This window comes from Pseudorca crassidens, chromosome 8 (genome assembly GCF_039906515.1).
Source record: "Pseudorca crassidens isolate mPseCra1 chromosome 8, mPseCra1.hap1, whole genome shotgun sequence".
Classification (NCBI taxonomy): domain Eukaryota; kingdom Metazoa; phylum Chordata; class Mammalia; order Artiodactyla; family Delphinidae; genus Pseudorca; species Pseudorca crassidens.
The window spans coordinates 101,310,848-101,334,207 of record NC_090303.1 but is presented as its reverse complement, the minus strand read 5'-3'; the positions used below and the strand labels follow the sequence as shown (position 1 = coordinate 101,334,207).

Sequence of the window (23,360 nt, the reverse complement as noted above, 5' to 3'; positions counted from 1 at the left end):
CCTGCTGGGTTTCTTTTTTTCATTTCATTTCATTTATTTATTTATTTATCTTTGGCTGGGCCATGAGGCTCGTGGGATCTTAGTTCCCCCTGACCGAGGAGCAAACCTGTGACCCCTGCAGTGGAAGCGCAGAGTCTTAACCACTGGACCGCTAGGGAAGTCCCACCCTGTTGGTTTTATTTTTTATTTATTTATTTTTTGGCTGCGTTGGGTCTTCACTGCTGTGTGCGGGCTTTCTCTAGTTGCGGCGAGCGGGCACTACTCTTCGTTGCGGTGCACGGGCTTCTCATGGCGATGGCTTCTCTTGTTGCGGAGCACGGGTGTGCAGGCTTCAGTAGTTGTGGCGCGCGGGCTTAGTTGCTCCCCGTCATGTGGGATCTTCCCAGACCAGGGCTCGACCCGTGTCCCCTACTTTGTCAGGCAGATCTTAACCACCGAACCGCTAGAGAAGTCGCACCCTGTTGGCTTTACATCAAAACTCAGTAGGGATGCATCTTGGACTGCCTGCTGCTTGGGAGCTGGTGTAGGTAATGGGGAGTTGGCCACCATGCACAGATAGTCACACACACTGCCAAGGCACAGATCTGTTAGAAAATTTAAATCCAGTGTGTATTGCTTTCCAAACATGAGAAGAGTGTCTGGAGGGCTTTCAGACATGCAGGTTCCTAGGTCTGGGTTTCACTGAGCCTTTGGGGGTAGGACTCCAGAATTGGCATTTCTAACAAGCTGTGAGGTGACTCTGCTGATCGGCTGGCCCGGGGAGCCCTGGGCCTGGGACCCCTCGTGGGAGCCCCGTTTGTAGGCCAGTTTCTGCCTCAGGAAGCTCCAGTCCTTTCCAGGGTGGTTCTGGCCTCGTGGACACCCAGCTCCGCCCCCAGGGCCCACAGTCCTGCCCAGCCCTGCCCTGCCATCCTCACCCGGCTCTGTGCCTGGCAAGTCCCCTTCACACCCACTTTAGTGACCCTCACAGCGGCTCGTCCCCGCAGGACACCAGAACCTGCTTCCTAGCAAGGCCACGCTGGACCCTCTGTTGCCCTAGTTGGAGGCCTTCCCACTCCATGGGAAAACGCTATCAAACGGAAAAACTGCTGACAGGGTTGTTTCTTTTATAAGGGTTTGCACTTTAAGAATTGTCAAGGACAGAGGGGACAAAAGTAACCTTTGCTTATCCTGAAATTGCACTAATAGACTTGTGAGAGAGTCATTTTGGGTGTGTGATAATCTTTGTGTGGCCCCCATGGTAAGCAAGGATCTGCCAACTGCTCCTCTGTGGGATTTTTTTTTTTTGGCTGCATTGGGCCTTTGTTGCTGCACGCGGGATTTCTCTAGTTGCGGCGAGCAGCGGCTACTCTTCATTGCGGTGCGCGGGCTTCTCATTGCAGTGGCTTCTCTTGTTGCAGAGCTCAGGCTCTAGGCGCGCAGGCTTCAGTAGCTGTGGCGCATGGGTTGAGTAGTTGTGGCACACGGGCTTAGTTGCTCTGTGGCGTGTGGGATCTTCCCGGACCGGGGATCAAACTCGTGTCCCCTGCATTGGCAGGTGGATTCTTAACCACTGCGCCACCAGGGAAGTCCATAGGATTTTTTTTGTATGAGTGAAATATTAATAAAAATGTCTTGACATTTTAGTGCCCTGTATTTTATAAATACCCTTCTAAGTACATATTTCTTATGTTATTAACCCTTGCAACTGTGAGGTGGATAGAATTGACAGCAGTTTAGGGACTTCCCTGGCAGTCCAGTGGTTAGGACTCTGCGCTTTCACTGCTGAGGGTCTGGGTTCAGTCCCCGGTTGGGGAACTAAGACAAGCTGCGTGGCACGGCCAAAAAAAAAATAAAATAAAATAACAGTTGACAGCAGTTTATTTATTTATTTTTAAAATTTTATTGAAGTATAGTTGACTTACAATGTTGTGTTAATTTCTTCTGTACGGCAAAGTGGCTCAGTTATACATATATATTTATATATATTCTTTTCCATTAGGGTTTGTCACAGAATATTGAGTATAGTTCCCTGTGCTACACAGTAGGACCTTGTTGTTTATCCATTCTATATATAATAGTTTGCCTCTGCGAATCCCAAGCTCCCATTCCTTCCCTCCCCACCCCTGGCAACCACAAGTCTGTTCTCTATGTCTGTGAGTCTGTTTTTGTTTTGTAGATATGTTGATTTGCATTGTATTTGAGATTCCACCTATAAGTGATATCATATGGTATTTGTCTTTCTCTTTCTGACTTACTTCGCTTAGTATGATAATCTCTAGGTCCATCCATGTTGCTGCAAATGGCATTATTTCATTCTTTTTGATGGCTGAGTAGTATTCCATTGTGTGTGTGTGTGTGTGTGTCTGTGTATACACACCACATCTCCTTTATCCATTTATCTGTCGGTGGACATTCAGGTAGCTTCCATGTCTTGGCTATTGTGAATAGTGCTGGTGATAACACCAGTTTATAGATGAGAACAGGAGATGCAGATGTTTACCAACACGCAGCATATTCTAAGTGTCTCCTAGACACTCACATCGTGAGGCAGGTGCTGTTGTCAGCACACCCCAGGCATAGTGTGGTTGCAGGACTTGTCCAGGGTCTTGCGCTGGTCGGCGGCAGAGAGGCTTCTCGCCCACCGTGTGGCCCCTGCTCTGGGCAGGACAGAGTTGCAGGGAAGCTGTGCTCCCCCGGGGCCATACGGCTGATCAGCGGCAGACCCTGAAGGTCTCCTGACTCCAAATCCAGGCTCTTTCCACTGCCATTGTAGACACTGCCACCTCGGGGTGAGTGTCAGCTCCTTGCATAGCTTGGGGCCCACAGAAGGCTTCAAAGGAGAGCCTGTTGGTGGGTCAGGCCTGGATTTCTCGGGCAGAGCGGCCTGGGTTGGCAGCTCCTGCCATGCGTTTTCCTTCTGCAGACGAGCTCACGGTGCAGAAGCAGTTGGGGGCCAGAGGATCTTCCCAGATCTTCCCGGACCAGGGCTCGAACCCATGTTCCCTGCATTGGCAGGTGGATTCTTGAACACTGCGCAACCAGGGAAGCCCTATTTATTTATTTATTTTGGCTGCGCCAAGTCTTAGTTGCGGCACACGGACTCTTCATTGCGGCACACGGGATCCTCAGTTGCAGCATGAGGGCTTCTTAGTTGTGGCATGCATGTGGGATCTAGTTCCCCGAGCAGGGATCGAACCCGGGTCCCCCACACTGGGAGCGTGGAGTCTTACCCACTGGACCACCAGAGAAGTCCCGTGCCTCAGCTTCTTTATCTGTGAATTGGGGGTGATGACAAGAGGAACCTAATCTCACAAGGTCATGGTGGGCATCCAGCCAGTTAATGAAGAGTTCCTAGCTCATTGTATTTGCTGTCTTATCCTTCATGCCCGAAGCGAGTCACAGCACCCCTTGGCACTGTGCCATGCCAGCTCCAAAGCTCTTCCTCATTTGCCTCCCACAACTCTTCATCATCCCGTTTTGTAGATGAGGAAACTGAGGCTTGCCAGCCCTCTGCGCTCCTCCCTCTGGGTCCAGAGCCCTTTCCCCCTCACCTGCCTGTTGGCCTGACTGCGCTGGGTGCCTGTGTCGGATTCAAAGCTGCAAGAGTCTCGGATCCCGCCCCAGGGAATTTGCAGATTGGATTGAGAGAACGACTGCTTAACTAAGGGGCTGTGTGCACTTCAGAAGAGCAGGAACTTGGTGGGCTGGGGTAGTCAGGGTTCACCTCTTGGCCCAGGAGGACCTGGAACTGAGACAATTTTTAATTGTTATAAAAAACACACAGCATAATATTCACCATCTTAGCCATTTTTAATATACAGTTCAGAGACATTAAACGCTCAAAATGTTGTGCAGCCATTCCCACCATCACCTCCGGGGTTTTCTCCTCTTGTAAAACTGAAACCGTCCCCTCTGAACAATAACCTAGTTCCTCCCTCCCCCAGCCCCTGGCACCCACTGTTCTACTTTCTGCCTCTAGGGACCTGACTCCTCTGGGTGCCTTGTATAAGTGCAATCACATATTAGTTGTCTTTTGGGGACTGGCTCATTTCACTCAGCACAATGTCCCCAGGGTTGTAGCACGGGCCACAATGTCCTTCCTTTTGAAAGCCGAAGGCTGTTCTGCCGTGTGGATCTCATCTCTCTTCTTTATCCACCATCCGTCGGTGGACATGGGCTGCTTCCACTTCCTGACCATTGTGAGTGATGCTGCTGTGAACATGGGTGTGCAAATATCTCTTCCAGGCCCTGCTTTCCCCTCTTTTGGGTATATACCCAGAAGTGGGATTGCTGAATCATCTCATACGTATTTTTAAACGGGCACGTGGGAGCACAGGGAAGGCTTTCAGACACAAACAAATCGTTATTAACTTTGTCCTGGTCAAGGAAAAATTCCATCAAAAAACAGTTTGTTTTGGGCTTCCCTGGTGGCGCAGTGGTTGGGAGTCCGCCTGCCGATGCAGGGGACACGGGTTCGTGCCCCGGTCTGGGAAGATCCCACGTGCCGCGGAGCGGCTGGGCCCGTGAGCCATGGCCGCTGGGCCTGTGCGTCCGGAGCCTGTGCTCCGCAACGGGAGAGGCCACAGCAGTGAGAGGCCTGTGTACCGCAAAAAAAAAAAAAAAAAAAGTTTGTTTTAAGTACGGATGTGAAGGAGGCCCATACTGGCAATTCACTCTGAAGCTCTGCGGAGACCACGGTCTGGGGCAGGTGAGCTCTGGGGCAGGTGAGCTCTGGGGCAGGTGGGTGCGGATTTAGGAGAATGGGGATGGAGGCCGGAGAGAGTTTGGTCAAGGTTGTGGAGCGGGTGAAGCTGGGCTGAGGACAGGCCCTGCGGCGGCAGCAGTGAGCAGAGCATCAGCCCGGGCTGGGAGCTCGGGGGCGGGTGGCCCAAGCCTGCGTCCTCAGTGGCTTTGTCAGACCCCGTCCATTCCAGCCAGGGCTCCCGTGCTCAGACAACGGCAGGAAACAACTGGCACCTCAGAATGGTAACTCGAGGAGAGTCTAATAAAGGGACGCTTGTAGAATGTGGGCAGAGTGTGGGGAACCACTGTACTTACGGCGAGTACCAGAGGAGCTGTCATCATCCCCAGGCCTGAAGGAGGGAGGATGGGAGCGGTCACTGCCGCCTGGAAACGGCTGGGGAGGGGGCTCCCTCCGGGGAGGCGTGACCGTGGTTTGAGGGCCTCGGCCAGCGCATCCCGAACTAGAGACCCCTCCTGGGGCTCCCGACCGTCTGAACCCTGCGGGCAGCGGAGGAGACCGGGAGCCCACAGCGGGTGGGGGGCGCTGCAGGGCGCAGGCTGGAGAAGACGAGGACCCACGGGGGCAGACGAAAGACTCCAGGGGCAGCAGGGCGAGAGGAGGCCCCGCTTTTCATGCTGAGTTGAAGGCGTGTTCAGCTGGGCCGTGCCCACTCCAGGCCCCTCTGCCCCTGCAGACCCTGGTCTCCAGCGCGGCGAGCTGCTGCTGCATGGGGAGGGGGCACTTGGACTCTAAACCTCCGGCGAGTCCAGGGGCGTGCAAGCGGGGAGACGGAGCCGGCTACCTTGGCAGGAAACCCTGAGCCTCAGCGTATTCTGTTGAACAGAATAACCGCATTTTATCTGTGTTCTATATCCCTTCAAAAATATTTATTTTTAGTTTGGCTTTCTTGCTTACTCTGCACAATTCCAACAGCTTGTGGCCGAGGCGCTGTGGTCCCTGGAGACATGATGGGCCCTCCCTTCTCTGAGCCCTCACTCCTCCACCCCTGGTGATCCTTCCCGGGCGGTGGAGCCCTGTCGTTGGTCTCTGGATTATAGCCTGTGGATTATAGTCAGGGGCGCGCTCCGCAGCCCCCAGGGCCCCTGTGCTGCAAGGGCTCTGAGGCTGGATCGCTTCCTTGGGTTGTCAGATGTGAGATGGGCGTCTTGTGCTGGAGAAGGGGCTTGTGCGGGGGAGAGCCTAGATCGATGCAGGGACCCCCGCCAGCTTGGCCAGTCCCCTGAGGGGGCAGAGGATCAGCCGGGCCCAGCTTCGGGGATGAGTTTTTTTACATTGAAAAACTTCTTTTTATTATCACCTCTTTTCTTCAAGTCAGTTTATATTTCTGTTGATTTGCAATCAGTGTATACATCCGTTCTTTCACTTCTACGTATCAGAAAAGCTGTCCCACTCCCACCGTCTTGGTTAATGGCTGCAGTGTCACCGAGTCTAGGTGCCACGCTTGGATTTTCAGTGTTTTTCTTGGCCTGGTTGACGGGTTCACATGACGCTCTGCCTTCCTGCTGTCAGATGCTGCTGAGATGGGACGGAAGGAGCTGGCATGGGAGTGACACCCCGAGGGAGCCTCTCCTGGCCTTGGTTAGCACTGGGCACTCTTCATGGTGCTGCGTCCTCCCGACCCCTCCTGATGGCTGATCCGGTCTCGGGGGAAGCTCGTTGAGAATCCTCAGATATTTTATAAACATTTTGGGATTGGCAAAAAGCTGGGCTGTGTTTTGCCAAACACATTTGCCCTCCACTTTTTGTTTGTTTGTTTGCGGTACGTGGCCTCTCACTGTTGTGGCCTCTCCCGTTGCGGAGCACAGGCTCCGGACGCGCAGGCTCAGCGGCCATGGCTCACGGGCCCAGCCGCTCTGTGGCATGTGGGATCTTCCCGGACCGGGGCACGAACCCGTGTCCCCTGCATCGGCAGGCGGACTCTCAACCACTGCGCCACCAGGGAAGCCCTGCCCTCGACTTTTAAACTGATGCGCACTTTGAGGGAAACAGTCTGCAACCTCTTCCCGTGTTTACTTAATTTACGCAAATGTTGTTTTCCTAGAGGCCTGGTATGTGCTATCCAAGAAGACGGGAAAACGTTTCTTTCTTACTTTAAAAAAAAATTGTTTCTTAGAACTCAGGAAGTTGGGTTCTTCCAAGAGAAACTAAGCTTGACCCCAGGGCCAAAAAAAAAAAAAAGTAAGTGTGAATCAGCTTGAAACTACCCAGGAGATTCTAAATCCCCGTCTACAAGATAGCAGACATCTAGATGAAATTTTAAAATCTGATCGAAATCCTTAAAGTAATAAATATGACGCTCCCATGTGTTATTATTTGAATTCTTCAGTCTCCTCGTCTGTGAAGTGGCTCTTAGGTCTAACATTCCTCTGCTTCCGTTGATTTTCTGGTCCCTGAATTCTTCTCCAGTAGAGTCAGCTTCAGTTTGCTGTTGGAAGTGCTTATATCCGAGATGGAAACACTTTTACCTGAAAAACAGGCCCTACTGTGTCCAAGGATGGAGGATTCCTGGGCTGCTTAATAATGGTCAAGTGGTAAACATCGACCCCACAGCCAGGGTGAGAGTCAAAAGATCTGACAACTGCCCCGTAAGAGGATGACCAGGTGCACTTGGCCGAGACCCCAGACTGCGGGGCCCTCCCTCCGTCCCAGACCTCCACCCTCACTGTGGCTACTTAATCCATCGTTTCTGCCAAATGCCTGAATTCTGGCCCCAGGGGCCCCCCCTGCTTTGGTGTGTGCTAGCTTCTCTCCCAGATGCTCTTCCTCTTCTCCCGACAGACACGGGTACTGCGTAGACCCTTCCTTGCCTGCCACACCCAGGCTTCTGCTCTGTCGACCCTCGTCACGCTCTGTCCCAGCACGTATCAAGCTCGACTGACTGTCCCTCCTTCTGGGCTGGCTGCTCTGTTTGAAGGCAGGGAATGTGTTTTAATTATGTCTGTTTCTGTATTTGTGTCCTGCAGCTGCTGTGACCGGTGATCACACTGGGTTTCCTTAAAACAAGTTTATTCCGGCACAAGTCTGGAGGCCAGAAGTCCAAAATCAGTGTCACTGGGATGAAATCAAGGGGTTGGCAGGGCTGGGTTCCTTCTGCAACCTGTAGGGGAGAATGCCGTTGCCTTTCCAGCTTCTGATGGCTGCTGCACCCCTTGGCTTGTGGCCGCATCACTTCCATCTTCAGGGCCAGCACCTGCAAATCTCTGCTCTCTCTTCACGGTGCCTTCTCTGTGTCCTCAGATCTCCCTCTGCCTCCTCTATGTGTGTATTTATTTATTTATTTGGCTGTGCCGAGTCTTAGGTGTGGCATGAGGGATCTTTAGTTGCAGCATGTGGGCTCTTAGTTGCGACATGCAGGATCCAGTTCCCTGACCAGGGGTCGAACCTGGGCCCCCTGCATTGGGAACATGGAGTCTTAACCACTGGACCACGAGGGAAGTCCCTCTGCCTCCTTCTTACAAGGATGCTTGTGATGGCGTGTAGGGCCCACCCTGATATCCAGGACAATCTCCCCGTCTCAAGATCCTTAATTAATGGCATCTATAAATGTGTCTTCTTCCAAGAAAGGTAACATTTCTAGGTTCCAGCAATTAGGACCTGCTCTCTTCGGGGCCAGAATTCTGCCTACCACAGTGTCTGTCCCCAAATGTAAGAACAGCTCACGCCTAGCGTTTACACAGCCGGCACAGGAACACCGTGAGATAGGCATTGTCACTCTCCCCATTTCAGGTGAGGAAATCGAGGCACAGAGAGGTGAAATAAGTTGCCCATGGGCAGCCAGTAGCAGCACCAGGCTTCTAGCCCAGGCATTCTGGTTCCGAAGACCATGCCCTTGGCCTCTGTACTTCCTGCGTCTGTAACATGGGGTTTGTTGAATGACGGAGTGAATACAAGTAGCTGAAAAGTTTGAAGAAGCCTAAAAGGAGACGACTAAGAAGGGGGAGGGAAGGAGAGGAGGGAGGAAGGATTCCAGGGCAGGCTAAGTGCCCCCTGAATTGCTCCTGGCCCCCACGATTCCTGAGATTCTCCCAGACTTAAAGCATCATTTCAACACGCTAGTCGCTACTGGACTTGCTGCAAACACTCGCCGCCCCCTGCTTTCTTCCCTTCCTCCCCATCTCAAACATTCTCAGAGAAAAACGGGAGCTGGCATGCCCTGCTGTGCTCACATCTCCCCCGCTCATCTGCAGGGCACGAAAGCTATGTGACCTTCTGCCAGCTGGAGGACGAAGCCGCCTTCACGTGCAGTGCTGACTGCACCATCAGGAAGTGGGACGTGCTGACCGGGCAGTGTCTGCAGGTGTTCCGGGGACACACGTCCATTGTGAACAGGTCGGTGTGCCTGCCAGGCAGGGAGGACTCGGCCTCTCCTCATGGTACCCGGCCGAGTCCCAGGGGACAGAGATGTAGGCTGTGGGGCCCCTGCCCTGGAGGAACTTAGCTTCCCTGGGGAACACGTGTGGACATGCGGGGAGGTGGTCCAGAGCAACAGCAGTGGAAGGACAGCAGTGTCCCCAGCGCAGCAAGCGCTAACTGCCCAGGGCTGCAGGTTGGGGGGCTGGGAGGCGGAGGTGGGGCAGGGAGGCACTACCAACACTTAGACCAGAGCCTGAAAGCCCTCCCATGGCCCTGGCAGCAGAGCTGCCCGCAGCTGGGTGCAGGGAAAGGGATTGCAGGCTACAGCTCCCACCGAGGGAACAAATTCCACAGGAAATGGCTTAATTGGTACCTGATGGTGGACTGGGGGCTCGGAGGAGGGGCAGAATGGGGATTGTTCTGAAGAGGGAGTCGAGGGTGTTTTTAAACCTCTCCTTTCCATGTTGCTGTTGAAGATATCCCAGACCTTCCTTCTCATGGAGGTTTGAATTTTTGCAAAAATGTATTGAGTTTGGGTCTGAGCTGAGCCATGGAAATTCCTTGGTGATCAGATCAATTGGACACTATCTCTGCATCTTGGGGCCCGTCGCAAACTCCCGAGGGAGTGCCCGGTATGAGCAGGAGTCTGGGCACCGGGGCCCTCGTGACCTCACTGACCAGGAAGGGCAGCTGCCTGGGCAGCGAACTAAGCAGGGAAAGGGCCCAGTGCAGGCGGGCATTTGGGGGGGTGGGGGGCAGGGACGGAAGGATGTTCTCAGCCAGAGGGGATGCTGACAGCGTGAGCTTTGTGGAGCCTGGGTCCAGGTGGGACCCGTCCGGCCTAATGTTCCAGCGCACGGTGGGTGGAAGCGGTGGGTCAGCCCGATCATTAACTGCCCGGAGTACCAGCTGCCTGTAGACGGAACGGTGCTCCCACAGGGCGGGAACAGGGGAGCATCGCTGAGCAGAGAGGCACAAGGCTCGTGTTGGCTCGATGGTTCTGAGTGGGGAAGGACCCCAGTGGGGACCCCATAGAGCTCTGCCCCAGCCCCCGCCTCCTGCAGCTGAGCTTTTATCCCACCTACACCCCTTAGATAGAGCAGGCGAGGCCCGGGGTCCTGGGAGACCAGCCAGCACCACGCAGGCCGGGGCAGAGGAGGGCTGGAACTGGGACCCGTATTTCAGCTCTTGCTGGCCTCTTCCACACTCTTTCTTGAGAAAGAAGTTTGTGACTGAGGAGAAGTGTGGGCCTGGGGCGCCTCCTCTAGTGAGGCTGTGAGTGGCTGGAAGGGCTGACAGAGGATGGGGTGGGTGGGAGAAAGCCACATCTCAGGTGACCAGCCGGCCCTCCGGTTGTACCTGGAAACGAATCAGTGGCTCCTCAAAAGGAAATCTGGACAATTAAGGCCAGAAATGATGCTCTGCCGGGTGTAGACGCTCCCAAGTGCACACATGTTCACGCACATGTACACATATGCACACACACACACGCACACACACACTCTTTTGAGCAGTTGGCTGTTCTAAACATCTCTGGGTGCATATCTGCATTATTAAGTAACTGCTCACAAATGCGTGATGGCCCTGAGGTGAGAACAGGGCTACAGTTCTCGTGTTTTCAGAGCCGGGCCAGGTGTGTGAGCTTCTGGGGGCACCGGCCCGGCCCGGCGTCCCTGCCGTCACAGGCCACACCCGGCAGGACTCGGGCCACCAGAACATCACCCGAGGCACCACGTCGTCACTTTCCTTTAGAAACACACATGTGGTGAAGACCGTACCTCCTGGCATTAGGGAAGAAGCCATCAGTAGAAAGTGTGCTTTTCTTGTGCTGCATCCTTAATGACTTGTGGGAAGTGAGAACCGCCCAGAGGTGAGAGGCCGCGGAAGGAAGGTCTGCTCTGTTCCGTGTCCATCTTTCCTCCTGCCCGTGCTAGGCTCCCAGGCAAGACCTTTTAAAAGAGGGGTGCCTCTGAGACTGAGATGGGGGTCCTGACCCCTCTGTGGCCACACAGAGGACACGCCCCATTCCAGGTTCAGGCCGCAGCCCTTTGGGGGTGGTGTGTAAATTCAGGTCCACCCTCATGCCCTTTGAAGTTATACACAGAGTTCTATGCTAGAGACAGATGTGTATTTTCTGCAGAGAAAGTCTTAGCATACATCAAATGAATAGTTACTGTTTGGCAGGCTCTGCCCCCCCCCGCCCCCCCGTGGGCTCTCCTGGCTCCCTCACTGTTCCCCTGCTGCAGGGGGCCTCAGATTCCTCAGCCTTGAGATTTTCTCAGACTCTGGGCTCCCAGTCACTGGGGACCATTCATTCTTCTCACCCATCACCTGGGCTCATTGAACACGTAAGACGCCAGCCTGCCGGGCAGCCCTGTGCGCTCTGACCCCTGACCCTTCCCCTCTTGCCACCAGGATCCTGGTCGCCAACAACCAGCTCTTCAGCAGCTCCTACGACCGGACAGCTCGAGCCTGGAGTGTGGACAAGGGGCAGGTGGCCCGGGAGTTCCGGGGCCACCGCAACTGTGTGCTGACTCTAGCCTACTCTGCCCCCCAGGACCTCCCTGGGGCTCCGTGCACGGAGGAGGCCGTGGCCAGGGGGCTCCTGGTGACGGGCAGCACGGATGGCACGGCTAAGGTCTGGCAGGTGGCCAGCGGCTGCTGCCACCAGACACTGCGGGGCCACACAGGTGCCGTGCTCTGCCTGGTGCTGGCCACGCCTGGCCACACGGCCTTCACTGGAAGCACAGATGCCACCGTCCGAGCCTGGGACATCCTGAGTGGGCAGCAGCTGCGTGTGTTCCAGGAGCACCAGGGCTCCGTCATCTGTCTGGAGGTGAGGCCGGCCTGGCTGCCAGGGAGGCCCCTGGCTCCTCCTCTGAGCTGCCGCCCCACCCAGGGTACCAGTCAGCTCAGGCTGTGGAACAAAGTACCACTGACTGGGCAGCTTAAACAGCAGAGATTGATTGGCTCACAGCTCTGGAGGCCGGAAGTCCGAGATCAAGGTGTCAGCAGGGTTGGTTTCCTCTGAGGCCTCTCCCCTCGGCTGGTAGACGGCCATTCCCCTGGTGTCCTCACACCGTCTTCTCTCTGCTTCCAGATTCCCTCTTCTCGTAAGGACACCAGTCATACTGGATGAGGTTCCACTCTAATGCCCTCATTTTAACTGAATTACGTCCTTAAAGGCCCTATTTCCAAATACAGTCACATTCACAGATACCAGGGGTAGGGCTGTTGCTAACACATGAATTTTGGTTTCCGTCCGTGTGAAGTGAGGATTACGTCTACGCACAAACCGTGGTCCATAATTCCTAAATCCAAAAGTTGAAAAAAAAGGAAGGTTTTTTCTTAGGCTTGGCATCAAAACTCATTTTGATATGAGGCTGGTTGTAGTTAAGTTTAATCTCACTTCCTGGGACTACGTGTACCTTTGCTGTGGAAACACGAGTGTGTTCCTCAAATCCAAAAACTCCTGAAACACATTGGCCGAGGTTTGGATTAGGGATTACGGGCATGGAGCTGTGCCCGCCCCGGGTTGTCGTGAGGATTTAGTGAGTTGACAGCGGACGCAGCGCCTGCCGCAGAGCCTGTTCTTGACGCCCGTCAGCCTGTGATACTGTTGCTATGAAGCCTGTGTTGCTATGAGGATGTGTGGCCTGCACTTGGCGGGCATGTCTGCAGCATACGGTCCCTCCCTCTATCTAGATATTAGGGTCTGGATGTTCCTGGCCCGGGTCGTGGCCACAGCCCTTTCCCTTCTCCAGGCCAGTTCCCACACCTGAGGTGAGCAGGTTGGGGTGCAGTGCTCAGAGGCACCAAGCCTCTGGGGAGCCACCGATGAAGCGATGGGGGTGGCCTCAAGGTGACAGGAAGCAGTGTGTGGCAGTCCCCTGGAGAGCCAGGCCAGGAGGCCCGTTTTGGGTTCTCGAGGTGAAGGGCAGCCCTAGGGCCCCAGGACCAGTGGAGTAGAGAAGGGCTCCACTTTGCTTAGACAGAATCATCTCTGGCCCCTGGTGAACAGCAGAGGGCCCATGTTTGGTTGGATAAATTGCCTTTTTCTAGTGATGGGGGCAGGGCGGGGGACTGGTTGTTACTGAGCTAAGAGTTGGCCACCTGTTTTCTTTTTCTTTTTTTTTTTTAACTTTGATTTTTTAATTTTTATTGGAGTTGATTTACAATATTGTGTTAGTTTCAGGTGTGCAGCAAAGTGAATCAGTTATGCATACACATATATCCACTCTCTTTTAGGTTCTTTTCCCATCTAGGCCGTTACAGAGTACTGAGTAGAGTTCCCTGTGCTCTCCAGCGGTCCCTAAGCCACCCGGTGTCTGATCCCGGGATTTGGGGAGGCGAAGGGAGGACCGGCAGGCACCTGGGAGGCAGCACCGTGTGTGATGGGGAGAGGTGTGCAGGGGGCAGTGGGGATGCGTCCTGGGCGGGGCATGGAGGGACGGGCTCTGGGTTCCTGAGGGCGCGTGGGGTCTCTGGGCTCAGTCTCCTGGTACCGCCCAGGGGCAAGTCCGTCTCCCATGTTGGAGTCAGCCTGCAGGGCGTGGAGCCCGGCGTCGCGCACAGCAGTGGAAGTGAATGTGCCCGGGAGCAGAGCTGGTGGGAGCCCTGCAGGCTCTGCAGGAGGGTACTCAGGAGACCGTGAGCAGCTCGAAGGCCAGGCCAGCTCGTAGTGTGGGGTGCCGCTGGGGTGGGGTGGGGAGCTCCCAGAGTGAAGTCAGTGTTGTTCCCATGAGCACACACCGGGGTCTGTCCCGGATGGGTCCCAGGCGGGGGTGGGGGGTGGGCGTGGGGGGAGGGCCCTGCTGGGTGGTGGGATGGGGTCGGGGCGGGGTGAGGGTGGGCACAGTGCAGTGTGTGGAGGCCCCTGGGGTCAGAGTTGGAAGGAGGCAGGGCCCGCGCTGTCGGCTTGGGCGGGGAGGGTCACCCCCAGCATCAGGAGCAGCGGGCCCCCTGTAGAGGCCGGTCCTAGCGCAGAGCCTGAAGGGACAGGCACAAAGGCAGCACACGCGCTGACGCCACGGCAGCAGTGGCACTTGCCTCAGGAAACACGCGGTTATTTGGTTTGTTGGTTAGTTACTTCATTAGCTGTTAAGTCACAGCCTGCTTCGCCCCACGGCGGGACTGAGGCAGAAAAGCCCCCGTTTTTCAGAGTAGTTGGGGGATAAGATTCTGCTCGATGAGGTCCAGGGCCACCATCTCCACAGTAGATGGCCTGGCGCCTTCCCGAGAAACGGAGGACCTGCCGACTCCCGGCCGTCCAGGCTTCCTTTGCTTTAATATGACGTCCCCTCAGACGTCCCCTGTAGCTTGGATGCTGTATCGTCGCGTCTCCCTGCTGTGTTTCCCCGGTACAAACTCAGATCTAGGTTACCGCGACTTGGGAGACGCATATGTGGGTGACCTTTGGGTGTGCTGGCCTTGCCTGCTTTCCAGGGTCCCTCCCTCTCCCCACCGTGGGGTCGGGGAAGACCCTTCCCCCCTCCATCTGCCTCTTTAATAGGAGGACTTCCCCACGTCCCCGCTGCCATCAGAAACTTGCAGGGCCACCTGCCAGTCTCGGCCCCAGCCCGTGAGACCCTGGCCACGTAGGACCGTCCCTGGGACCCTGCTGTCACCGCTGGGCGCCACCCCCCGCCCCTGCTCGCCTTACCTTCTCCAAATAGGTGACCCTCGGTTCACGTCTGCACGTCTGTTTCCTTCCTCTGTCCTTTTCCTGCACGTCCACGTGCAGGTTGAGCCACCTAAGCCAGGGAAGGATCTCTCCTTGGGGACCTCCCAGAATTCCGACCCCCCCCCCAGCTGGGCGAGCGGTGGGCTGCCTTCCCAGACGCCCTGCAGAGGCAGGCAGGGTTCCCGGGGGTCTGGAGACCCGGGATGGTTCTGTGAGCCCTGCGGCCTGGCCTCTGGCATTGTTTAGGGAGGAAGCGCTCGTGCCAGCAGGTGGAGAGCGAGGGAGTTGTCATCCGTGGTTTCCCGTTAGGCTGAGTGTGAGGTGTCCGCTGGGATCCCGGGGGCCTGTTGCATGGAGCTGTGGTGTTTAAACTGTCCCTGGGAGACAGGTCAGGCCCTTTTGTGTGTTGAGATAAACTTGGGGGCCACCTTTTCAGAGGCTGGGGAGAAGAGAGGAAGCTCACAGAGCTATGCAGCCTCCTATGCCCGTCTCTGAACCGTCGGCCCACTGCAGCATCCTACCTCCTCCTTGCAGGCCTGCGGCCCACTCTGAACTTTCCGGGAGCTGAGGCAAGGCCCAAGAAATCGGCCAAGCCCTGGGGGGCCTCTGCCTTTCCTCTTCACTGTGGGATGTGTATCCAGGGTCAAGCACGTGAACCCCAGAGGGTTCCAGAAGCCAGGTGGGGGCAGAGCAGGAGTGCACAGGCCTCCTACGGAGAAGGTAGGCCAGAGCAGAGGTGAGGGCTCACTTCCAAGTAACAAACTCAAGGTCAAGCCCGCTGACCGCCGAGGGGGACCGCTCCTTTACCCCTGCTCTTTGGAGGGGCTCCAGGGTCTAGGCTCAACCGGGGGGTCCTTGTGAAGAAGGAGAAAGTGGAGACTCTTTCCTGTCCCTTCATATTTTTTAATTTTTAGTTATGAAACATTTCAAACAAAGTATAGCAAACGGGAAAAGGGACACCTATGTACCCACCTTTGAAATGAGATATTGAAATAAACATTTCCAGTACAGCCAGAGAGGAACAGGAAAGGCTCTGCCAGGTGTGGGGCAGCCCAAGGGCTCGGGGCACGCACCTGCCCATCTGCAGTGTCGTCAGGCCCTCCGTTCTTTTCCTACAAAACACTGTCCTGCCAAAGCCTGAGGGGCTGGAGCAGAGGTCGCTGTTGCCTTTTAGGGATGCGTACCGGCTCCCGGGTTAGATCAGGCTGTGTGTATTATTGAACTTATCCTCACGGCCACCTGTAAGGGTGATTATTTTTTCTCATTTTGTACATGAGAAGACAGAGGCTCAGAGTGGGCAAGCAATTTGCCCAGGGTCTCACAGCTGGTAAAGGGCAGAGACAGGATTTGAACCCAGGACTGAGCATGCAACCTGTGCTTTTAACAAGCAGCTTTCATAAGGTGTGTCTGGGCCCATACCGTGCTGGAGTCGGGGAGCCTCTTCCGACAGGAGGCTGAGTGCCCGGAGCCTGGCTGTGCTCTGCACCCGGCCCTCTGCTCACCACGTGGCCCAGCTGCTTCTTTCCCGGTGCCCTGTGCGTGGCCTGTCGTGAGCGGAGGGGAGGGCGAGGCCGCGCCCCTGGGGCCACAGCAGCAGAGCCCCAGGCCTGCCCTCTGCTTGGGTGGGTCACACGCAGGGAGATGGCCCATAAGCCCCATCCCGTCCTCTCGGAGCTGCCTTGGCTGCTGGGAGGGAGTTCCGCTGGACCGGCCTTTGTGACTCGCCCTGTCAGGGTCTGTCCTGCTTTCCCCATCTGCCTTGAGCCTCTCTGGTCTCCGCGGGCTGCCCTGCTGCTCCCCGCGGGTGTCCTTTCAGGAAACCAGCCAAAGCACGCAGTGAGGCGTCCGCCCGCTTATCAGCCTCGGGGCTCAGGATCTGTGCTTTGAAAGTGTGCTGCTTTTTAAGCACGTGCGCCAGGCCCTGCGTCGTCGGGACACCCGCTATGCACAGGAGGCGTCTTCTCTTTGTCTCGGCGACTGTGGACGCTCAGTGCCTCCTTCACGGGGCGGGGCAGACAGAGCTGCAGAGGCCAAGTGGCCTAGATGTGCCACTGGGTCTCCATCTCACAGGCTGCCCGTACCCACTCCCCTTATTATAGGTCTGGGAGCCTCAGTGGGTCGTTTGGAGAGTGTGGTCCCTGGAGGTCTGGGGCTGCCTCTGGGAGTGACACTTGGTGGGGGGACAGTCGAAACACTGGGGGCCAGTGGCAGTCGGCCTCGGGGGCAGGATGCAGACAGTGCTGGGCAGCATGAGGAGGGGTCCTGGAGGGTGGCTTTCCCGCAGAAGATGAGGGGGGATCAGCACAGAGAGGATTTGTAAAGGGGAGCACAGTATGTGTGCAGGGATCTCAGGGCACAGCGAGGACACGTGTGCACCTGGGGAAGCCGGGCCACATTCAGGCTCCAGGCACAGGGCTGACGGGGGCGCCCCGAAGGCCGAGAGCAGGTGGGGTTGCCAGGCAGGTCCCCCTGCCCTTCTCGACGGTGGTGCAGACGGAGGGAGGACTGGGCGATGTTATGCAGGAGCCCTCGGGTGTGCAGACATCGCACGCGGCCCTGTCCTCGGGGAGTGGACCGCCAGCGGGAGAGGCCAGAAGCCAGGCTCCATTGGCTGGGCCAGTCGTAACCCCAGTAGGACCGGAGGGCGGGGCCTGAGAGACGCAGGCCAGGCCTGTCGCCCACTTGGTCCGCCCTCAGCCTCTGCCTCCAAGAGGTATACGTGTCCCTCGAGATTCCACCCCCTCTGCCATAGCGATTGGCCCAAGGCCAAGTTTGACCTGTGCTGTGGCTGTGGGGTGGAAAGATGCACTGGGCCAGAGGCCTATTCTCCGGGATTTAAACTGGGAAGTAATATGGGGAAACTGAGTCAGCTGTGGGAATTGGAGTGGAAAGTGGCCAAGATGGGTAGGTAGTGTGTGCTCGAGCTAGGAGGACTCGGGATGAGTTAAGGATGCCCATTCCAGGGGCTTCCCTGGCGGTCCAGGGGTTAGGACTCTGCACTTCCACTGCAGGGGGCACGGGTTCGATCCCTGGTCGGGGAACTAAGATCCCGCAAAACAAACTAGGCCTGCCGCCTGCTGCCCCTGGGAGAAGGACCTCATCTTTCCTAAGCCTCCAGCGGCCCCTGGGCCCCAGCGGCGTCCTGGATGGCTGTCTCGGGGGCTTGTAGCCTGCCCTCCTCTTCCTGGGCCCTGCAAAGTGGGAGAAGGCCTGGTGCCGTCAGCCAGCTAATGGCAGCTGAGTACCCCACTCCGCCAGCCTTCGGTTCTCGTCCGTGTCTCCGATAACCAGAGGTGCTGTGCTGGTCGGGAGCTCTCTGGGCTGCGTGCTGTTTGCTGTAGGGAAATTTGCAGTATTATTTCAATTGTCTTTGGGCCTCCCTAACGCTAGTACCCTGTCCCTCTTGGCAGGGGTGCTCCTGGGAGGGGGACTTCCTCATGCCCTTCCTTTGTCTCCCAGCCCCTTTCCTAACCTCCTGCAATGCCAAGAAGGGGTGTGAATGCCACTCCAGCTGGCAGCGGCGAGCGGGAAGTGGGGGAACCTGTGTCCAGGGGCAGGGGGCAGGACCCCATGATGGCCCCTGGGTGTCCAGCTCCGGTCCCAGCAGAGGGCCACCCTACACACACCACGGTCAGTCAGGTTGCGTCTAGAGCTTTCTCCTATCTCCCTTCCCCAAGCAGAAGTCCAGTGTGAAAGCCCTGCCCGGGTGCCCTTTTCTCAGCTGGAACAGTACCGGGGAACCGAAGTAGCTACAGGTGGAGTCACATTGACCTTCCCGGGGCCAAGCTGTAGGAAACTGCTGAAGAGAGACCCCTGGCAGTAGCAGCAGCAGTGCTGGCCGACACTTTCCGGTCCTTGCTCTTAGGGTGCTGAGCGCTGTACGGTCGTGTCTGAGCAGCACGGAAGGGTCTGGCGTGATCCTTGTCTGCGGGTGAAGCCGCTGAGAGCGAGTCACTGACTTGGCCAAGGGCCAGTCAGGATCTGAAGCCGGGTCTGCCTGAGCTACACGGCCCTGAGGGGAAGAGAGGAGCATCGTGACCTTGGGTGCTGGAGTGGGTAGTGGTGGGGGGCGACCCAGGGGCAGGGGCATTTCTGGCTTGTCCACAGTGTCTCCACTGAGACCTGCACGTGCCCCTCGCCACGTTCCACAGAGAGAGGTTTGGAGGGGCTTCCGGGGTGCCCCCTACGGTCAGCGGTACCCGTGTCCGGTGCCGACCCTCCCTTCCGCCCCCCCCCCCCAGCTGGTGAACCGGCACGTGTACTCGGGCAGCGCCGACAGGACGGTCAAGTGCTGGCTGGCAGACACGGGCGAGCGTGTGCGCACGTTTGCGGCCCACAGACACAGCGTGAGCGCCCTCAAGTACCACGCAGGCACCTGTAAGTGACCCCGCCCTCCCCGTAGCCCCAGCCTGCCTGTCCCCTTCACGCCCCGCCCCGCCGCACATCCGCTCTCGCCCAGACCTCTCTGCACTCTTCCCTCTTTGAGCCTCAGCTGCCACTCAGTTTGGTCAGCGGCCAAGGGCGGCGGCTGTGGCCCCTCAGTGCACGTGTTTGTTCCTCCAGCAAAAGAAGTTCCAAATAAGGGTGTAGGGGCTCCTTCCCACCTTCACCCCGCTAGGACGTGCAGCGACCTGCTTGTTCAGAGGACCTCAGGTCAAGAGCAGGTCTCAAGGACACATTCTAATTCTCGAGACAGTGACACCACTTAACTCCAGTCAGACTTGAGGGCCGCATGGGTTTGGCTTCACTCGGCATTAGGTTTGACTACAGATAAGAGAAAGTCCAGATGACGGATTTATATGAGATAGTGGTTTATTTTTCTCTGAGGTAGAAGAATTTCAGAGGCTGGCGGTCTAGGCTGGAACGGATGGCTCCACAAAGTTGTTAGACACCCAGGTTCCTTTTTTCACTTCACTTCATCATCCTTAGCATGTATCGGCCATCTTTAAGGGGGGGCCTCATGGTTCAAGATAGCTGCTGGAGCTCCAGCCATCATACGTTTTAGGCAGGAAGAAGAGGAGGGAAGGGCAAAAGGTTGTGTCTCCTAGATGAGTAGGCCCCTTTAAAGATCCTTCCTGAAGACTCCACCCAGAGACTTCTGCATACATTTCTCTGACCACTGCCTGCAAAAGAGAATAATAAAAACCCTTATCTGGGGATACTGCCACCAGGATTAATCAGGGTTATTTTGGAAAGAAAGAAGGGCAGTGTGGCTTACTGGGTAGTCAGCAAGCTCTCTGTCCCACAGGTCTCAAACTGTCACACATCTGGGCTTTCCTGGCTCTGTCCAACTAGCCAGTTGTTTACACCCCAGACACATGCAGAAGACAGGCACTGTTCTGGGGAAGCAAAACCCACAACCTCACCACACCTACATGGGAGTGGGGCTCCCAGGTTCCTGGACATCTCTTTCCTAAAACGATCCCCAATGTTATATTTTGCCATCAGCGTCCTCTCTCTCTCTCTCTCTCTCTCTCTCTCTCTCACACACACACAGACACACACACACACACACAGACACACACACCTGCAGCAGGAAGCCAGCCCCCCTAGGCGAAGCTGAGCCTGAGAACCATCTTCCTAGCCCAGCAGTGAGGGAGCAGACTGGGGTGGGGGAGGAGCCACAGTGGAAAATTCAAGTTGACTTCACAGCACAGGTGTTAGATGAAGATAGAATGGATTTCCGAAAATAGAGCATGAGATGCCCTCAGGATTTAGGTGTCTGACGCAGAAAAATGATTTTTTTCCTGTTCCTGTGTCCAAGCCTGTAAGAGTGATTATGGCTCTGCTCCTGTCGGGGACCTCTAATTTAAAGAGAAGAACGTTGCCCAGAGCGCCTCCCCGTGGCAGAGGCTGGGATGAAACCTGCCGCTGCGGCAAATCCCACAGACCCTACCTGCTGCCCGCTGTTAAGGAACTTGGTCCTTGGTCTTTGTCAACAGGCTACAGGATGATCAGACCTAATTCTGGACCCTCTTCCCACCCTCAGGATGCCCAGTAGCTACAGTGCATTGGTGGAGGGGAAGGCAGGAAAGGAGCTGAAGAGAACGAGAAATGAAACTTTCCCTCCAAGTCCACATTCACTAGTAGCTTCAGCAGCAAACCTGGGACTAGGCAGGTGACACAGGAAATGGGATAAGGAATAGACACCCCAAGGACAGGGAGCCCCCAGGGGGTGCTTACTGTGGCTCGCTCAGAATGCTGGGTGGCTGTAGCAGATGCTATGGGTACCACGCTCAGGGGCACTTCCTGCTGCAGCACCTGAGGTCCTCTGCCCGAGGGTGTTTTCCTGTGAGGCAGGTCATGGGAGGGCTGGGAGCTGACGGATAAGTAGCCCAGTGTCCTTGTCCCTGTGTGGAACAACTCTGAGACCCGGTCTGCCCTTTCTCCCAAGGGCCCCCAGCGGTCACCTGCTCCCTTAAACACCTGCATGGGAGTCCTTCCTTCCTGTTTCTCTCCCCACTTCCTGCAATGCCCTGCCAGATGAACTGTTTGCACTCGAAACCTAGTGTCAGGGTCAGCTTCTGGGAGAACCCGGGCTAAGATGGTAAGTGGACCAGGGAGTTTTTCTGGCCAGTGCCATCAGTGTGGTCCCTGACCAGCAGTATCAGCATTACTTGGAATTGGCTAGACATGCAGGTTCTCAGGCCCCACCCCAGACCTCCTTAAATCAGAAACTCAGGTGGGCCCAGCCTGCCTTCGGGAGTTTGAGAACTCTTGGACTAAGTTATAATGTAGGAAAAAGCCCAAGGGAGGCAGAATCGGGAGGTTCCCCCTGGGAGAAGTTGGGCAGGGGCCCTCTAGTGAACCCCGGAGGCGCTGGGTTGTGTTTGGAGGGCCAAGTTCATTACTGAGGAGGGGGAGGAATGAGTTTCTGGTTGGTCCTTGCCCCAAGAGGCTGCTCAGGCGGTGGGGGGAGGGAGGGATGACCCCCCGAGGCAGGGGCTTCAGAGCTGCTAGAAACACCCGGCAGGGAAGCTAAGCTTCACCAAAGGTTTCCACCAAATGGCCTGAGAGTAGGAAGCTGGGCCCAGGTGGTACTCGGGAGGGGTGGAAGCACCTGGAAGAACTTGGCAGGCTGACCTGACCCAAGGGAGGTGGGGCAGCCGAAGTCCTGCAGAGACGGCTGCAGCCCACAGAGGGCGCCTCCGGGACCCTGGGCGTCACCCTGAACTCACAGGAAAGTACTGAGCTAGGGAAGGTGCCGCCTCCTTCCTTTCAAGGGGCTTCTGCTGTTTCCCATTTGCAATTATGACATCCCTGGGAGGCGAGCGGATGGGTCCCGGAGAGGGTTCCCGGCACTCTCCGCGCGCTGTCCATCCACGCCCCCCGCCCTGCGGAGTCCCGAGGGGACGAGGGCTCTCGGGCGGGAGGCAAGTGCAGCCGTGTGTTCACAGTGTTCACGGGGAGCGGGGACGCCCGCGCGCGCGCCTTCGACGCCCAGTCTGGAGCGCTGCGGAGGGTGTTCCGCGGCCACGCCTTCATCATCAACTGCATCCAGGTAGGCGCTCCAGCTCTCTCCGGGGGCCCGTGGCTGGTTGAGCGAGGGCGAGCCCGCCTGCACCTCTGCCTCGGAGGGGAAGTGGGGAGGGGGGGGGCAGGCAGCAGCGCTCCCCCGCGGGCAGCGCCTCCCCGGGGCCGAGGCCCCCTGGGCTGAGCCTTTCCCATCAGGCGGCCTGGGCGTTCGCGGCTCACGCCGAGGCCCGGGCCGCCGCTGGCCCGAGGAAGGGCGGGGCCTGCACCTACGTGACCCCGTAGCTGCGGGGAGGCGCGGGGTTGGGGGCCGGTGGCGCACCCCCTCCAGCGCCGCCCACGCCCCGCGCCCGCAGGTGCACGGCCAGGTGCTCTACACGGCCTCGCACGACGGCGCGCTGCGCCTCTGGGACGTGCGCGGCCTCCCGCGCGCCCCGCCGCCGCGTCCCGCCGCTCCCAAGCGCAGCCTCTCGCGCCTCTTCAGCAACAAAGTGGGCTGCGCCGCCGCCGCTCCCCTGCAGCCGGCCTGAGACGCCCCGACCGGCCGCCCACGGACCCGCGGAGGGAACGCGGCTGTCGGCCTCGGGGGCTCCGAGGTCAAGGACCGGGGCGGCGGTGGTGCCTGTCCTCCGCGTCCGCTGACTTCCGAAGCCCTCGCCAGGCCGCCCGTGGGAAGGCCATGCGTGCCCGCCACCGCGTCCCCAGCCCGCCTCTCGGTCCCACCCCCTTCGGCCAGAGCCCCTGCGGAGCTCAGCCCTCAGCCTGCTCTCCGGTTCTCCCGGGACCCTCGCGACTCTCAGGGTGTCCAGCCCCGCGGTCCCGGCGCCCGAGGTCCTCCGAGGCCAAGCCTTTCCTGCGGAGCGAAGCGGACGCTTCAGAAAGCCACAGACCGGGCCTTCCTGGCGGTCCAGTGGTTAGGGCTCCGCGCTGTCACTGTCGAGGGCCCGGGTTCGATCCCTGGTCGGGGAACTAAGATCCCACAAGCCGCGCGGCGCGGCCAAAGAAAAAAGCTGCAGGCTGTCGTTATTTTGGCAAATTGTCCATTTGTGAAGAACCAAAATACAGGTCCTTAACAGTGCTCTGCAACACGTCGTCTTTTGTTTT

At 57.2% G+C, this 23,360-nt stretch overlaps 1 protein-coding gene across 3 annotated transcripts in view; it reads left to right on the top strand.

Annotated features, from left to right (window-relative positions):
• Positions 1 to 22,916, top strand: part of WDR86 (WD repeat domain 86) — a 25,113-nt gene extending 2,197 nt beyond the window's left edge. For all 3 annotated transcript variants that reach the window (XM_067747484.1, XM_067747485.1, XM_067747483.1), the window contains exons 3-7: positions 8,935 to 9,076; positions 11,516 to 11,936; positions 19,025 to 19,160; positions 22,181 to 22,284; positions 22,613 to 22,916. In XM_067747484.1, the coding sequence (XP_067603585.1) occupies positions 8,935 to 9,076; positions 11,516 to 11,936; positions 19,025 to 19,160; positions 22,181 to 22,284; positions 22,613 to 22,786 (977 nt within the window). In that variant the 3' untranslated portion in view covers positions 22,787 to 22,916. The remainder of the gene's footprint in view (positions 1 to 8,934; positions 9,077 to 11,515; positions 11,937 to 19,024; positions 19,161 to 22,180; positions 22,285 to 22,612) is intronic.
• The last annotated feature ends 444 nt before the right edge of the window (positions 22,917 to 23,360 follow it).